Below are 18,493 nucleotides of genomic sequence, written 5' to 3'. Positions count from 1 at the left end.
TGGTGGGGCTTCAGCTGCTTGATCCTTCTGGTGCTTGGTGGGTGTGAGTTTCCACCAGTGTTTCCCTGGGGTCCAGAGTGGCATTTGCACACCTGAAAGGATTTGACCTCTTGTCTTGTTTTCCAGTCTTACTCCAGCCCAGTCTGTCTGGGCTGACTAGATTTCAAAAGGAGCTTTAAAAGCCGTGGTGAAGCAGGCCTCCTCCTTGAGGTGAAGGTGAATTTGTGGTGCAGGTGCCCTTGGCTGACGGATGGAGTGAGTGTTGGAAAGAGGATCATGCACTGGAGAGTCTCCTCTGGAACAGGACTGGCTGCAGCCATATGAGAGAGACATCCTTCCAGTCCAATATTCTTTTAAGTATTGACAGCTTCTCTTTGACTATGTGTATCTGAGACTGCTCATTCCACAGGAAACTGGTTTCTTCAAAAGCTCTGTCAGAAGCTGTTGTTCTGGGTGTGGGGATGGGTGTGGAGGAGCAGCAGGCTCCCAACTCCCTTACAAGGCTGCACTGTCCTTGGAATTCCTTGCATGCAGACTGTGTGAAGCTAAGAAGACACAGAAAAAAAATTAGCCTTGGACAGTGGTGCCCAAAAATTGTTATTTGATGGCTGCTGAAGGGCTTATGTGGCAGGCAGCTTTAATACATCTCCAGACAGAAGAGTGTTGATTTCACAGAAACCACTTATTTCTGTAGATTTCTCTTTTGGTTTTTTTCCTCATGGAAAAAGGTCTGAGCATTAAGTAGTTAATGAGCTGAACTTGTTTTGCTTCTAGACTGAATAAGCAGCACCATTTATGCTGTTAGTGATTTGCACGTGAGAGGTTTCTCTAAATAAACTACGAAACTAATATATACTTATTAAGTTTTGCATATTCTCATTTTTCCTGTCTTACCTGTTGGTGGAATGGGTGTCTCCTCCTTTCCAGCACTGATTAGGATTTTTGAGTCTGCAGGTAATTTGTTCAGGTCTTACTCCATGTTTGGGTTAAGCATCTGCAAAATTCATAGTTCATTCATTAGTTTGTTAATTATAAATAGTTACTGATTATAGGTAAAAGTATATTAATTTATAAATTATAGGCTACCTTAAATATAAATTCAATTTTATTAAATGAGAATTATTAAATTCAATTTTATTAAATGCCTTTTATTAAAAGGCAATAGGTTTGCCTTTCTGTGAATCTGAGCTGTAATATTTGGTCTCATATTAGGCATTTAGGCATTATATTGGAGTCCCTACCTGAAAGCTCAGGACCTAATCCTGTTCTTGAATGTTCTTGTTGAAATTCACAGGGATCAATAATGGAATTTAAACCAACCCCAGGGTTGTAGACAGTGTCTGTGTCCAACCCTTTGGTAGAGAGGTGGAGTACTTACTGAGTACTGATTCAACCTCAGGCAAGAATAGTGATTGGAAAGACTTTGGGGGATATAAACATGGGAAAAGCCCATATGGTCTAATGCCAGTGTTACGAAGAAAAATGCAGATCAGATTGATACTAAACTGAGAAATTTGCAGTTGTCATCATCCAGCTGTTAGGGTAGCATTTCTTTTCAAGTCAGATTTAGGAGATATTCGTGGTTGCAGTAACAGGATGGTTTTGATCCCATTCAGTGTATTTCAGAAACAGCACTGGGGAATTCTCTGCTGTGGATTTTTAGCACTGGCAAAGTCAGAGTTGTTCTTTGATACTCAAAGCTCATTAAGCCTCTTGATCTGGTTTAACTGACTGTAATGATGAGACAGATGAAGCCTGGTGAAAATGGAGATTTAAAGGAAAGCATTAAGGATAACAGTGTTACTGCTACATCAATAAGAGAACATTTCCTCATGTCAAAGCCGATGTTGATAAATGAAATAATTCCCTCAAGCTTTTTGATTATTAAAGTTTCAAGCTCTTGGGTTGCTGGGCAAGTCCTCTGCTCAGGAGACACCTGGGCAGCTTCTTCCACACCAGCCTGTAATCCAAAGCACCAAGATGAGGGCAGGAGCACCTGAGCTGCCAGAGTCAGGTCCCATTTCAGGCATGTTGCTGTTCTCCTGCTTGTGGGATTGGGATTATGGAGCTACAGCATCCAGAGCAGGTCAGGGTAGGCTTGCCTCATCTGTTATGTGTTGCTGATTTACCTGCTGCTCCTTCTCTTCCTAATCCTTAAATATAGAATGCTTTTCCCTTGGCTGTTTATTTTCAAACTTGGAAAATTCATATTCATGCATTAAGGAGTGAAATGAATATATATGAAGTGGTAGAGTTGTCTGACCATAAAAGTAAGTGTGCTGTTGGCTGGTTGCATATGTCAGTGAGTAGGGAGTGCAGACAGGAGTCAAGTGATTCAGACCACTGGATTTTGCTGATCCTTGGCATGCCCCATTCCTGTTTCCTCAGTGTGCCTTTCAGGAAAGGGGGATAAATCACTTCAGCATCAGAAATACCCTGAAAATATTACACTTGGAAGGGCTTGTTACAGCACTCAAAATTTGAGAGGCACAGAAAGGGTGTATTTGGCTAAAGAAAAGAGAAGCTTAAAGGTCCAGGTTGTCCAAAGTAAATTACTTTATGCCTGTAATGCAGGGCAGGGAGCCACTTTCTAACAGGAAAAAATGTCACCTAGAAAGTGGGCTAGAAGTCCTTATTGTATGTTAGAAATGCATAATACTGCTCTTGTTTAACCTGAGTCTTTTCATATTGGCAGAAATTTGGTGGGGTTTTTTTCCCTTGCTGATGAAGAGCGAAGCTGTAGTGATGACAATTTGTACATTAATTCCTGGAAAGATCAGAAACTCCTTTTAACCAAACTCATCACTGTTTCACTGTCCATTTATTAAATATTATTATACTGAGCTTCATTAAAGGCAGTCAGTCCTTCCTGGCTGTTGATACCATTCATAAAGCATCTGTGAGATTAAATTTTTTGTACAAATTACCTATCTGTATAAAAGTCAGAATCTGGATTTTATGCTTTTCCCTAGCTAATATATTTAAATTTTCTCTTTTTTTGGGGCAGGTAAAAGAATACTTCTAAGTCCTGTTTGCTTTTCTCTGAATGTGCTTGCAGAATTCTTAGCAGTCATGAAGCTAGCAAGGCTTTTAGTGTAAATTTTGTGATGATTTTTAATATGAAAAGTTAGGTAAATTACACTTAGGTCTAGTACAGTTGTTTGAACTGCAATGTGTCATTGTAGAGGAGAGGCCAATATTCTTGGGTTCCACATTGTGTGGATGTGATAGGACAATAAATTCCAATAACTCTCAGTACCTGTTACAGCTATATCCAGGATAATATTTCCTTGGTCTTGTTTCCCACTGAGTAAAACATTGGAATTTTTTTTTTAATTTTTTTTTAGGAAAATGTGCCTTCATTATAGTCTTCTTTCCCATAAAGCAAAAATCTGCAGCAATAATAATGTATTCATAAGGCAAGATAGTTTCTTAAAGCCAAGAGAGGTGAAGTTTGAAGGGGTGGAGAGGAAGGAAATTAAAGCAATGGCTGGAGGTTTATGGCACCAGGAGCTTGGGATCTCCTCTGTGCTAACCAATGGATAATTACAAGGGGTTTTTTTCATTTATTTTAAAGTGTATTTATTTTAAATGTGTTTTTCTCCACAGACTTCAGAGGCTAGTGCTTTTCCTTCTTCCTTCACCTTGCTGTTGCATGCAAGACTTCAGGCATCATTGGTTTTGGCATCTTTTCCAAATTAAACATTCCTGGGTAGAGAGGATATTGTGTGAAATAAAAATAAGATATAAAGCTTTCAAACTGTGATTACACAAGCCTGTTTCAAAACACAGAAGTCTATCCTGTGTTGTTCTGGCATGTAAGAAACTTGTCTTATTGGTATGGGGGTAAAAGTCATTGTTTATGGCTGTGCTTTTTCACATGGACTTGTTTAGAAAAGTGTCAAGATCTATGTGTCAGAGGTGCTGAAGCCATCCTGCTTCCATTGGCTCATGTGAGATTTATCAGTGTTTGAATCCAGTTTCAATTTAAGCTACTGCAGTGTTACTCTAATCTTTTAGCTTGCTGGGCTTCTGTGTAGAAGGTGAAATACGCTGATTCTGGTGAAAAGGCTTTGATTTCAGCATGGCTAACTCTTAGGAGTACTACATTAATTTCCACATGTTCTGAGTGATAGGTATGAAAATCAATCTATTTCAGCTGTAACAGATCTTTTTTATCAAAGGACCAACATGCCAGGAATCTGACAGCAAAGCCAGGAGCTGCATTTTCCAGCACACGTGCAAAGAGTATTCATACAGAAACTTGTTTCGTGTGCAGACAAGTAGCTGCAGTAAACCAATTAGTGCATGTACATCAGATGTTTTTGCAAAATACTCTTTGCATGTTTGTATAACGCTATGGTCTGCAGCCATTTTTCTCTTCTTCCCCTTTTTTAGTAGCTTAAGGAAAAAACATATTCTTCCATGATAAAATATTTATAAACTGTCAAACACAAGTTAGAATGCCAAACCTAAGGCAAATTCTACCTGCTGCAGTGCAATTTCTCCTCGTGCTTTTTGCAGTCTTTGTTTATGAGTTGGGAGAATCCCCACAGATTTGCTGCATGGGGAATAGTCCTGTGTCTGACTTGATGGGCTTGGCAGCCTTTTTGTTAGACTCTACAGAGACTCCTGGGCTGCTGCTGGGATGGCTCTGTACAGATTTACACACTGAACTGCATTGCTGATCAGCAGATTAGACAAGGCTTCCCAACTGCTCACCATCCCATTTTTATAAATGAGAATTTATAAATGTAGGAATCAGATTTGGGTTGGGTAAAATGCATGTGCACAGTGAGATCTTGCCAGCAGAGACACTGCTGCCTGCAGCTCGGAGCATGGGAGCATCTCTTCTTTCCTGCTGTGTATCAGAGAGAAAACTGTGTGCTTTCTTAAGCCAGAGGAAGGTGTCCTGAGTATCTGGATATTATTCTGTGGTCTGCTGTCAATTTGCTAAGAGATTGAGGAGACACAGTCCTGTCAGCTCCTGTCTCTGTGGGCTGTGGTGCTTGTCCAGCAGGCTGCTGGAAACAGCGACCCTAGTGCCAGGGTTGTTGGAGCTGTTTCAGTCTCAGGTGTGTGAAAATCCTCACTCAGCTGCCAGTGCTGCTCACCTACACCTGCAGGAGCTGATGAACTGATGGTGGTAACACAGGGCTCGCTTCATGCCATCTCTGTTGAATTTAACATTAATTCACTGCCCACGATCTCTGTTCAATTTAACATTAGTTTTTCCTTTGTCTAAACCAGAAGGTAAGAAATATGCTATCTTAGCAATTTCTGAGGTGTCATGTGTACAGCTGGCAATTATTATTGCCTAAGAAGGCTGCAAAAAACTTTTCATCCATGATGATTTCTGTAAGTTGTGGAATACTTAAAGTTTATTGTTCATTGACAAAATCTAGGGATTAAGTCAATGTGATTTTTGTGCATAACTTGTAAAAGTTTTGAAATTTTGATTGTGTTTTAGCCCATGCAGAAAAATTCAGGGTGGTACAAACCATGTATATTTTGGGCAAGAAGGGATCATGAATGACAGCACTCACAAATATTTAATTACTTCCATATTGGCATCCTTAATTGTCACCAACATGTTTTATGAAAAATCCTTTCTTTGGGATTTTTCCTCCTGAGAAGCTGAGAGGCCTCAGGAACAAAATGTAAACAATGATTATCTGCTGCTGTGGAATGCAACAGGTGGGTCTGGGATTGGTCTCATGTGTTTGTTTCTAATTAATGGCCAATCCCAGTCCAGCTGTCCAGACTGTCTCAGTCAGAGACAAACCTTTGTTATTCATTCCTTTTCTATTCTTAGCTAGCCTTCTGATGAAATCCTTTCTTCTATTCTTTTAGTATAGTTTTAATATAATATATATCATAAAATAATAAATCAGCCTTCTGAACATGGAGTCAACTTTCTCATCTCTTCTCTCCTCCTGGGACCCCTGCAAACACCATCACAAATGGTGACCCCGAGTGAGGAAAAAACCACCACGCTTAATGAAAGTTAGGTTTTCTTTAAGCATCCTTTATCACATTTATGTTGAAATTCAAGTCTTGGTGATGAGAGAGCCCACAAGGTGTAAGGGAGCATGCAAATGGAGGATACCTCCGATGTAATCAAGAACGACGTTTTGCTTGCTTTTAACCTCGTGTAACATCCTTAACTTAAAAATGGGCGATGTGTGAGCTGTTCCTGTGACACTGAGCACGGCGTTTCGTTGCCAGGTACCTGACGGACGGCGGGCTGGGGCTGTACACGCGGCGGCTGAACCGGCTGCCCGACGGCATGGCCACGGTGCGCGAGACGCTGCAGCGCGGCACCGCCCTGAGGCTCGGCGACGCCGACAGGTAAGGCGTGGGTGTCTCTGTCCCCCTGGGAGCCTCGCAGGAACCCCCTGCCAGCCCCGAGTCGGCAGACACCGGGGGACAACCCCGACACGGCCGGCTGTGGGGAGACACTTTCTTGTGCCCCAAGGGTGCTGAGGGCAGCAGGGCCAGTCACCTTTGCAGCAGAGGAGACACCAGAGACGTGGGTGGAAGAAAGGGCCAACTCTTAGCAGGGGTTAATCCAAGGTTTTATTCAGGAGCTCAGGCTCTCTCCTGCCGAGAGCCCCGGGAGTTGTGCCAAGGTTACATTTAAAGGGAGAAGGAAACCAAAAGTAGGTAACATTTTACCAACCAATAAATGACCCAAAGGGGTGGGCACTAAGGGATAGACACTTAGGACAGCGTATAAAACAAGTCTCATGGGGCTGACCCCTGGCCTCTGGCTAATCGCTCAAGGTCTTGGACCGAAGCTTCTAGATGGAGGGGATGGGATGCTGAGTGATTGACAGAGAGCCAGGGTGGAGATTTGGGGATGATCTCATCAAGGGAGAGGGATTACATAGGTAAAGGGAAGGGGGTACAATCTGGGATAAACTATTTGGGAAAAATACGGGGATACAAAAACCGAACTACTTCAAAGTATTACAAAGTATAAATACACACTACAGCAGTAGGGGCTACACACCCCTGGCAGTCCAGGCACTCAACACCTTGGGTGTGAATTTCCCTGGACTGCTGGGAAGGATGAAAGTTTGACAGGAAAGTTTCACAGATATGTGTTCTTGGTAGAAGGCTCTCGGAATGTAGAACCTGAGAACGGAATAAGAAGCAAGTTTTGATACAGAAGAACAATAGATGTCCAAATTGACAATTGCTGGACTGATGCAGTTGGTTTCGGGGGAGGCCAGGGAGTCCCTGGGGGCCCCCCTGTCACTATAGGACATGAAAGTACACAAGCACACACTGCTGTTCTCAAGGTGAAGAAGAAAAGGAAAGTTTATTTTCTGACTCCAACATTTATAGTTTTCTAAAAGTGACAGTGGATTGGAGGGTGACAGTGTCACCTCTCCAATGACACTGCACAAACCAACAGTCCATCAAATTTCTCCTCCTCCACAAAGGAATGCAAAACAATGAGTTATTTACAGAAAGTGTGTGAGAAAGTTTGCTACAGGAATGCCAACATCAGAAGGCTTAGAAAATCTTAAAAAATCAGAGCAACAGGCCCCATATGCTGTATGTTCACTGGTAGCAGCAGGCAGGCAAGGAGACTCCATGCTGCTTCTGAGGGTGCTAATCAGATGAGGGTTTATTGGGGGTCCCAGCCCCAGGAGCAGCATGGTTTCTGTGGGAGAGGGGGAGAGGCCAGGGAGAGAAGGGGCCAGGGGAGAATCTGTGGTCTCCCCCCGCAGCTTGACAGGGAGATTCAAAGTGGGTGCAGAATAAGATTTGGACCAATGGGATTACAGATACCTGATACTCCAGGGGAGGATCACAGGCTGGGGACAAACCCTACATTTTCGAGGGGTGAGACAGAGCATAGCATTTAACTGACATGTAACACCACACTGGACAACTAAGAAAGCAAAGGCTAAGTCAAGCTGGAAGGAGGTTTTATGACTAGAGCAAGGGATACATTGGCCACAAACAAAAAAGATGTTTTTATCAAGCAGAAATTGGTCTTAGGAAAAGCAGAAAGATACCATAGGCAAACAGACATGCTGATGTGGCAAGCAGGAATAAGGTCTAAGAGTTTTCCACTGCAAGAAAACTGAAAAACTACTTTAAGCTTAAACTGTAACATACTAAGTCATGTGATTGGATAGTATTGACCATAATATGGTAATGATGGTGGTTATGATAGGCTATAAGTAATAGTAAAGGTGTTATATATGATGCTGATTGGTTGTTATGGATTAAGATGCTCAGCAAAGAAAAATATATAATGCATTGTAACCAGAACTAAAGGGTCTTCAGGCTTGCCTGTAGCTGGAGCTGAGAGCTGTAGGTGTCACCCAGGGCCCTGGGCTGCTGTATACAATAAACAGCATTTTGAAGAGCTGCCTGGAGTCCCACATCTCTCGTCTCAGGCTCTCACACCAGAGTATTTTAGGTTTTGTGTTCACTGAGGTGTTGGGAGAAATGCTGGTTTTGTGTCTCCTGAGTGCTTTGCTGGAGTCTCCCCAGTGTTTTTGTGGATGGGAGGCAGCACAAGAAAGTGTTGAACTCCTGTTTTAGTAGTGTTTGAAATAGAAAGGACCCAGTTCTCTTCTCATGTCCATTGATTGTCCTCCAATTCCAGTGATTCAATGTGAACAGTCAAGGGCAAATGTCAAGAATTAGAGGACTGGAGGTCCATAAATCATGAGAGTGCAGTCACAAAGAAACCCAGTGAAATATTCTATTAATGTTGATATAAATGGGTTAAATACTGTTGCTTTTAAGGAGGTCAGCACATGGCTGCTTCTTTCCCTTCCAAAGCCTGATCACTGTCACTGCTGATGCAGCAAGTGACCCATATCTTTTTTCTTACATGAGGGGCCTCCAAGTATAAAAAAATTTACTTTTGAGGTGCACGTTCAAACCAGTTTTTGAATTAAAGGGGTTTTTTTCTTTTTGCTGTCTCAAAGTCATTCCCAGGACATGACTGAGCTTGATATTACTGATACTTTATTCATTGTGATGCATATATTGCTAAGGAAACACAAGTGATGGAGAATCTAGCCTTGTTTTCTAAGCAAACTAAATCTAAATCTGCCAAGATTTAGAGCTAAATCTGCTTTGGCATCCTTGTGATATAAGCAAACAGCAGGATGTCAAATGTAAACAAAAGAGCTAAAACCTCTCAGAGAATCCCAGCTCAGTTTCAATTACAGGTCAACATATGCTTTCCAGTGTAAAATATGCCTGGATTTTTCAAGGAGCTCATATCTCTTTCTGAAATTTGCAGCTTGAAACCCAACCAGCACTCACTGCTGGTCCTGTGGGTGAGGGTGTTGCCACCTGGTGATGCAGCTTGAGATGAATCAAGTGTCATCCCCTTCTGCTGCTGTGGCTTCTGAACCAATATTGCCACAGTAGCAAAAGCATCTGTTTAAAATTGAGCATTTGTCTAAGATAAAGTATGTTGTTGTTTAAGTAAGAGCTTTTCTGGAGAGCCAGTGATACATTCCTGTCATTGGTTCCTTCCCCCATCTAATGTTTTCTGTGCTTGCAATGCTTCTTGTTTGCTGAACTCTTTTCCTGAAGGCACCACACACCAGGCACCAATTAGGAACATTTGACAAGAAGGATTATTTGTGTGTTTAAATGTATTACACCTAGAATGGGGCTGTGACCCACTGAAGTGCAATCCCTAGGTTGTCATTTGAAATCATCCTTTCAGTTCACCTGGAGGGGGACAGACTTTACACACAATAAAGACTCTGCATGGCAGAAAAATTACCCTTGGTCCCAGATACTATGATGATACTATGATGATACTATGATGTGTTTCTTTGATTTAGTCTTTTCTATTTAGAATAGAATACCTGATGCAGGAGATGAGGGGTTTCTAACAGTAGGGCACTGATTTAAAAATAGCTTCTCTTTGCTTGCTGGGTGACCATGATGTGCAGTTTATACAAAAAATTAATCTCAGTTCAGGGTGTTTTCTGGGGTGAAAATGGGCATAAGGAAAAGGAGTTGAATAAAGCTGTGCAGTATCTAGTTGTTTTCTTAATTCTGTGAGGCAGTGGGCAGGGGTGCTGAGTTGCTTTATTGGTACATGCAGAAAACATATTAAGGTTCTATTTAACTTGGTCAAAGCAGATGTTAATTGAATGCATGGGAGAACAAGTGTGAAAGACTGTGAACCTGTGAGCATGAGGTTAATCATTTAAAAGTTATCAGAGGAATTTTTTGCAATATGCTAGCTACTTTAGTTTCTTATGTTATTAGTTGTAGAAGTTTAGTTGTGAGGCTTTCACTCATTGGCTCTGGTAAGGTAAAGCACAGTCCTTACATTTTCCCCTGCAGCAGGGAAATCCAAACAAGGGCATTGAATTTAATGCTTGATTGCAAGGTTAATGGAATTGTTGCACAACACAGCTGAGCTTACTTTCTGACTTCAAGATAATTTTAGTTTGCATTTTAAATCAAAAAAGGCATTAAAATACCTTTTTATTTTGTTTGTGATTTTTTTTTTTTTAAATTTAGTTTGGGATTATTTTTTTTTCCAAGGTTGGAAATCAATATCCTGTTGTTTTGTCCATTCTGTATATATGGACATGGTGTGTGCCATCTGGTTATTTAAGTTGATTTCTCATTGTCAGACACAGCTGCTCCATCTGAGACTAAATCTGGCCCTTGCCTTCATATATAAAACTTGAGTTTGTAATCTGTGTAGGTAAATTAGATCTGAATGAATCTTTCTGTTGTTGCTTATCTGTTATTTAGAGGAGGTAGTTCAGACCTGATTTATCTATCAGAAACTTGTGGCTGGGACAGGAGCCTCTGAATGTGAGCATGTCAAGGGTAACTTTAATGCTATTAGGGAAGTGTCTCTATGACCTTTTAAAAATCATCAGTGATGAAGTGCTTAAAAACCTACTGCTGAGCATAATTGTCTCTTTCCCTTTTACAGTTCTGTTTGAGGTTGCATGCATTACCTGGCTTTGCATAAAGGCATAGAAAGCTCTTCCCAGCTGCTGATTGTCATGACTTGTCAAGAGTGGATTGTGTTGTCTTGGTGCTTCCAGCAGCTACAGCATTGATGGACTGTAGGTAAAACAGTAAAAACAGTGCTGAGCTTGCTCTCCAAGAGTGTGTCTGTGTCCTGATCACATCTGATGAATACAGCTTGGTTAAAAACAAGTCCACATTCAGATTAACTCTTAGGCAGATTTGTGGCTGAAGATGCTTCCTGGCAGTCAGCATTTTAGAAGTATTTCCTGCTTTTGGAAAGATCTTTGAATATTCCCAGGGGAGACTGTGGACCCTGGGCAGGAGGTGGACAGGAAAGAAGAATTGGAAGTGAAGCAGAAACCAAACAGAAAGCCAGAGGACATTCCATGCAGAGCACACATACTTTGCTATTAATAAGAATGTCTTTAAGTGCAGTACAAATGGTAAAAATGATGGCTTTCAAAAATAGCTGAAGAGTAGTATTTTGCTGCTATTTTGCATTTTATAAAAAAAACAGATTAAAGTTATTTATATGTCTTGGCTCAGGTAGTAGACAGTATTTCACATTTGTGGAGTAAACCCCTTTGTCTGGCATATGTTTAAATTCACTAATTGCAATTTACAATCACTGCTACAGTGATGAGATTACTAAAAGATGGGCTGGTTCTTGGTGGTGGAGGGAGATTGTTGGATTGCCTTCATAACCAAGGGGATTTGGATCACACTTCAGAAGGGCTGGAAGGCAAGCTGAAGCAAGTCATCATGTCGGGGGAAATATTGGCCTGTTTTGAAAAGTGGGGAAAGAAGATGTCACTGCTTTTGGGAGGAGGCAGATTCCACTGAAAGCTGAATTACAGTCATGGTGCTGATGGATATTGCTTAAGAAGTTGCATCAAATTTCCTTTAAACTGCACCAAATTTCCTTTTTTTTTTTTTTTTTTTTTTTTTGGTTCTGTGCCGATTTATTGTAGACAATGGAAAATTCATAATATAAGGAAAAGAAAAAGGAAATTTTTGTTAATATATCCTTTATGTAGTCTTATGGTAGGATAAGACAGCTCAAAGTCCTGACTGTGGCTTCAGTTTTTCTTCTTAATTGAGACAGTGAAGCTGAAGTTTAATGAGGGTGTAGCAGAAGTACTCCATCACTCCCCATCTCATCATTGCTGGAGTTTACTGCTCTAGCAGTGCTACCACAATCCATAAGAAAAGGGGCAAACCAGAGAAAATGGTTTTGGAATAGATATCTATAGATATATAGACTGCATAGTCTTCATCTTAAATTGTTAGAACATGACTAGGTCATATCTTAAGCTTCAGGTGGACCCAATTGCTGTAATAATATGTAGAAATAGACATTCCTGCCTTGTAATGACAATGAAATTCCCATCATGTCCTGCCCCTGCTGCATCTCCCTGCCCTGCAGTGCTCTCTCAGGAGTGTTGACGTGTTTGTGGAGTTTCTCTGGGAAGGAATTGCAGGGAGATTGCTCTGGAGTTCTGTGTGAATGGGTTGGCAGAGGGAGGAGGATGTCCCTTCTGTCAGGAGAAGGAGTAACTACATCCATTGAAGTCATCTGCAGACCTCAGGAGGTCTCAGCTGAGGAAGTTGCTGCCACACTATTTCCACTCTGCCTGGAAGATGACATGCCATCAGTTCACAGTTCTTTCATTTCCACAGCATCCTGGCAGTTGCACTTGCATTAAGTTGCTACAATTAAGGTAACTTACAAGCTCCACTTTTCCCAATTCTTTTCCTTACTGGGGCAGTGAAACACCCCTGTATAAGGATCCTGTATACTAAATAAGCATAATTTTCTAAAAATAACTTAAACTCTCTAATTTTTTTTAGGATAATATAGATAAAAAGTGGTTTTGAGCGTTCCTTGCTCGCTGTGTCTCTGCTGTGAGTCACTGCAGTTTGTGGATATATGCCCATCCAGAGTGCTTAACAGCAAAGTCACAGGACTGGTGAAATGATTCATGTCCAGCAAAAAACCTGCCCTGTTTGACCTTCTGTTTGGATTTTATCACTAAATTAGAAAAAAGTGCTATTGCTTCTAAATATGCAAATTGTACCTTGGTACCTGTAGATATCCATCTCTCTGTCTTTGAAAGATCCCATATTTATCTTGAAAACTGACTCTCAGAAGCAGGGGAAATTCACATTGCAAAGATTCTTTCAAGTTTATGGCCCTGGGATCTGCTGATTAGAATCACAATACCATATACTTTTATTTTCCAAGGAATCTTTTCACAAGCTGCAATCCAAAGTGGTTTTGGATTCCATAAAGTAATTGCAAAGTTAAGCAACAAATAGTAGTTCAAAACAACTACCAGGGGCCTGAAAATGAGCATTACCAAAAGGAAGAAAAGGACACTCTACATACAAACCTGCCAAGGTTAGTCAAGGGAAGCAGGATCTTTGACAGATCTGTTTTAGTGGTCTGAAAGATGACAGACTTCTTGTAAAGTTTTCTTCAGGTCTAGAAGCAAATATTTTCATTACATAACACAAGCTCTGTGTGGATTTGTTCAGCAGACCCAGTAACAATGTTTTTCCTGTTTCTTTTTGCACATTGTTTTGGGGGGTGTACATGTGGTACACTGGACAAAGTATTCTGGGCAGTGCTTCTGCAGGATTTGGTGGTGTTAATTTTGTTCAGAGAGGCATAATGGAATGGAAATAGGTTTGAAAATTTTGTTTGTTTCTTAGGCTTGATCTAATTTTACTCATTGCATGATGGCAGCTAAGAGTGTGATTCCAACAACCAACTGAGTGAGGCTGGAAGCTGTTGGAAGGCTAGAGAGAGTTTTGAGGAGGGGATGACTTAAGGAAGTAGATAATTTTTCAGCTGAGATTGTGTTTATGTAGAAAATTCCATCCAGGCTCCAAAACACCATGTGATATAGAAATAGCAGATGTATGATTGCCTTGTGGGGGCTAGCTGCTGAAGCAGTTTTATGCCTAGAAGCTAATGGACTTTTTGTAAAATCAGAATTGGTTTTCCTTGGGGACAGTTCCTTCTTTGTGTATTCATGGCCACAAAAGAAAAAAGAGCAGATTTTACTGCAGTATGGACTTGTGTGCATTCAAGAAGCCAAGAATTATCCTGTTCTTCTCTTCTCAGGTATTCAGGTATTCTCTAATACCTGGTTTAGTAGCTCCACAGGCTGACAAGGCAATGAGAGCAGTTCTTTGCCATTTTCAGGAATTCTTCACATGAGAAGGTGCCACTTCTCAGAATTCTACCACTCAGTACTGAAACCAACCAAACAAAACACCCTACACCTGGAAGTACTTCCCTCCAAAGGAATTTGATTGGACAGTCTTCACATGCTTGGCTATCACTCAAGTTCTAATCCTCTTCAGAACTGCCTGTTTTGATTGGATGTAAACATATGTAAGAGATAGTCTGGACCTGGGCTTTAGGAGCTGCATTTCTTGTTGAAACCTTTCCCATCGTGTCATGCCCCTTGCTTTTGCAGCTGTGATTCTCATTCTGCATTCCTTTATGCTTTAAGGCATATTTGCATCTCTCCTGTAGCATCTAAGTAAAATATTTAGGCCAGCAGCTGCTGTTCACTACAAAGGTAAAGGAAGGTGGGAGGTGCCCTCAAGGGAGCAACTCATAGTGACTAAGCCAGGCCTTTCTTTTTGCCCATGCAGACAGTTTGTGCTTCCCTGGAAGGCTGCGCTGGGCGTGTGGACAGGTGAAGGGACCTTGCCTCTTCCAGAATTGTTGGTGCTGATTCTGTGTAAACAGGGAAAACTGCCTGATTTAAGCAGCTGAATAATTTCTATCTGGGGATGGCAAACCCACGATCCTGCACCACTGGAACTAGATTTTCCTGAAGAGATGCTTCCTTTCACACACCCGCACTCCAAGTATAGAAGTGTAAAGTTGATCTCACTGCTGATTTGGAGGCTCTTCTGAAACCCTCTATTCCTGGTTCCCCTGCCAGAGATTAGCACTGTCTTTTCTGTTGTATGAAGTGGCTTTCAAAACACTTTAGACATGTGGGAAATTAAGCTTGTATTCCAAGGGTAAACAAGATTGTAGATACAAAGAGCATTTTGAACTGTATCAGGGTCTTTGTGCTTTGCATGACAAACCGAAGAATGTGAAATGCTTGCTGACACAGAGCAGACTTTGTTGTTTGGTTTTCCATGTCAAATGGCAAGAGAGTCAACACAGTCTCACAACTGACCTACACCAGTAACCTCTGAGTTTGGGATTTGGAGATTGAATAGATAAAAGTAATAGCAGACAGCTGTCAGCCTCCCAAAGCAGAATCCCAGTTTGGGGCTGTTTGAAGAGCCTGGAAGCTCATTGTGGCTGTGAAGCAAATTTCTAGACCGGTGAATTTTTTCAAATATTGTGTTTATTACTAAATATTGCATTACTGGAAAACCTAAACATTCTCCTTTGGATCTTAGCTTGTCTATCTTTGTTGTCCATAGTTGTAAATGTCAATTTTTATTTGTTTTTCCTCCTGCTGTACAGCTATGTATTGTCTTGTGATTATAACAATAGTTTATTAGTATTTGCTTCCATGGTAATAGAAATATTAATGTTAATAGCCAGGATCTAAGCTTCCTTTTTAGCAGATGAATGTTTCCTGTAATGGTATTTTTTAGAAGATTATATCAGAATTCTGAGTCCAAATGTAAGATGCATGTGTTTTCCTTTATGCATGCTCTTCTGAGCTTTGCTGGAATTTGTCTCTCTGTCTCTCTTTTCTTTTTGTCTTGGTTTGAAAAGACAGATGTCTGCTAAGGAAGGCAGGAGCCTTTTTCTCTTGAAATGGAAAATGTAAATCCCCTCCCTCCGAGTTATTATAATTTTGGAATTAAGGGGCTTTCAGGCAAAGGTATGGGAGTCATCCATCCAGCCATCCATCCATCTTTATTAGGATTTAAAAAAAAAAAAAAGGATAAAAATAAAAATGCAGTAATACAAAAGAACACTGACAGGGTCAGAATACGACCCGACACCTTGTTGGTCAGGGTGCTGGCAGCAGTCCCATTAAATGGTGGCTGCAGTCCTCCTGGAGCAGTGATCCTGTAGTAGGGTGGAGTTTTCTTCTGAAGGGCCAGTGGTGGTGCAGATGGGCCTGGTCTTCTGGGAATGCAGTGAAAAAGAAAGCTGCTCCTCTGGGAATGCAGTGGGAAAAGGCTGCCTGAGGTGTTCCATATCTCAGATCATATCCAGGTAGGAATTCTTGGCTCCTCCCCTGGGCAGAGCATCTCCCCATGGGATGGTGTAATTTTATCAGCCATGCAGGGACACTCACTGGCCATGGACAGAGGGTATTTTCTGGAGGGAGGATTGGTTGTGGAAGAGATAAAGAAAACTGTCCCACTTGTTTTTAACAGGTGGCCCCAAAGAACAGAGGATAACTGCCCCACATCTAACAGATGGCAATAGCCACATCTTGCATTGCAACATAAGATCCTTCCTTCCGCCACTTCTGCTCCATCCATCCATCCATCCATCCATCCATCCATCCATCCATCCATCATTTATTCCCATTTCTGTCCCCTCTAGTGAAGAGATTTCAAACACTGCAGGTGGGGTGAAGGGTCTCCATCAGTGAGACCCCCTCCAAGGAATTCAGAATATCTGGATGCTTTGATCCATTGCATATACCTGGTCATGAGACTCCTAAATTGGACAGTTAACTTAAATGTCTGAAGCTGGATGGCACCACTACTATGGTATATCCAGTGAATATCCACATCTGCAGCATAGCAGAAGAAGATCTAAGGTATCTACAACTTTAAGCTCGTATTTGAAATTCTCTGTATTTTGCAGTTATCTCCTTCAGCTGTCCTGAATGGCAGCTCCTATGTTTTTAGAAGGTAATGAAGTAAGCAAGGGGTGCTTTTGGGCTTATTGATACCAAAGAAAGTAAAAGCATCCCTGACCTGGCACTTGGGGAGGCAGAAGATGTCTTCAGATAAAATGAAGGTTCCTTCCCTGTTTCCATGGCACTTCACAAAGAGGTGCACTCTTTTACCCTTCTGCCACAGGCCTTATATGCCACTTATAACTGGGTTTTCAAAGAGCAGGGAATGTCTCATTTCCCATGTATGTGCACAGACAGAAGTGCAGAGAACGGAGTGTATGGACCACGTGGAATGAATGTCTGTGCCCAATGGAAGGAAATTCCCCCTCTGTGCAGCAGCTGTGCTGCATTTTACCCATTGGGGAGTGGAGGGACAGGGACAAAAGACTCTTAACTATTTATTTGCTGTCCCAGGATTCTTGGAGCTGCTGCTCATGTCACATCATTCCTTGGTGTCATGATAATTTCCTTGGTGTCCAACTAGATATTCCATATTGGGGGTGCATACACTACTTATCTGTAGATCCTATCCTGTTTCTCTCAATTGCTCAGCTTCCTCAGGACATAGGGATTTTTCAGCAGTATGATAAGGTGACTTTGTGACCTTTTTATGACAGCTAATAAGATTCACAGTGACATTGAGACTCCACAGAACAAGCAGTCACTTTGCTCCTGATCATTCTGCACTGAGCTCCAACATCCTGAGACTTAAACTGCTCAGTGTTACACAGCTCCATGGGGCTTAAAAGCACTCTGCTGCTGTATAAACAGGCATTAAGGCTTCCACATGATGTTCTTATGTTGCTTAAGTATATGCAGTTAAATATACATTTGGCCAGGATAAATAATTGCACACTCCACAGTGGAAGCACTTGGAGTGACATTGTGCAGCTACAGCAGTATTAAGAGAAAGTGTGTAATTTGTTTTTATCAAAGTTTTTTTTAATATATTCTCACTGTAAATAAAACATCGAATTTTATTAAAACTGATTGCTGCAATTTGAGGCTAATTAATTGGAATGTGTGAAACCTGTGTGCAGGGTTAGCGCAGGCAGCCTCAGTAACCACCCCTGTGCTAGAGGCTGTGTTTGTGTGTGTCCAGGGATAGATGGTCAATAAGTAGCCAGGGGATAAATGCTAAACATTGGAAGTCTGATTAGTGCCTGAGCAAAGTCCAAGGGCTGAGGTCAGCTCTTTTTAACAATATGTTATTTTTTTGTTGTTCCTTCACGTACAAAGGCTCAGCTCAGCAGCTACTGTGGAGTTACCATGTGCTCTCATCAACACCAAGTAATATTTTAATCTTTTTAATCTAATTTTTACTTTAAAGTTTATCTTTCCTGATTATGTTGTTAGTTTAAGTTAATTTTCAGATATATCAACTAATTCATTCATTTTGGTTTGGGGGAAATGAGCAAACCACCTTGAGTGTTCAAAAAGGTTTCATTCCTTCTTTCATGTTCATTGTCAAGGTTGATTTATTCTTGTTATGAAACTTGCAGCTAGAAATACTCTTCACAACATGACTTAATGCCTTAAACATTTCTTTGAAACCATTCATGTTATTTGATACCGTCTGATATGCACATGCATAGTTTCATTTGCATTTTTATGCAAAGACTTAATTTTTGTTTTCAGGAATATCT

The 18,493-nt window shown here is 41.2% G+C and overlaps 1 protein-coding gene across 6 annotated transcripts in view; it reads left to right on the top strand.

The window, feature by feature from the left end:
* NAV2 (neuron navigator 2) overlaps positions 1-18,493 on the top strand; it is a 381,930-nt gene that overhangs the window by 291,040 nt on the left and 72,397 nt on the right. For all 6 annotated transcript variants that reach the window (XM_059848310.1, XM_059848312.1, XM_059848309.1 and 3 more), the window contains one exon: positions 6,229-6,351. In XM_059848310.1, coding sequence (XP_059704293.1) covers positions 6,229-6,351 — 123 coding nt within the window. The remainder of the gene's footprint in view (positions 1-6,228; positions 6,352-18,493) is intronic.

This window comes from Haemorhous mexicanus, chromosome 6, assembly GCF_027477595.1.
Source record: "Haemorhous mexicanus isolate bHaeMex1 chromosome 6, bHaeMex1.pri, whole genome shotgun sequence".
NCBI lineage: Eukaryota > Metazoa > Chordata > Aves > Passeriformes > Fringillidae > Haemorhous > Haemorhous mexicanus.
The sequence above is the reverse complement of the archived record's forward strand: the minus strand, read 5'-3'. Positions and strand labels throughout refer to the sequence as shown.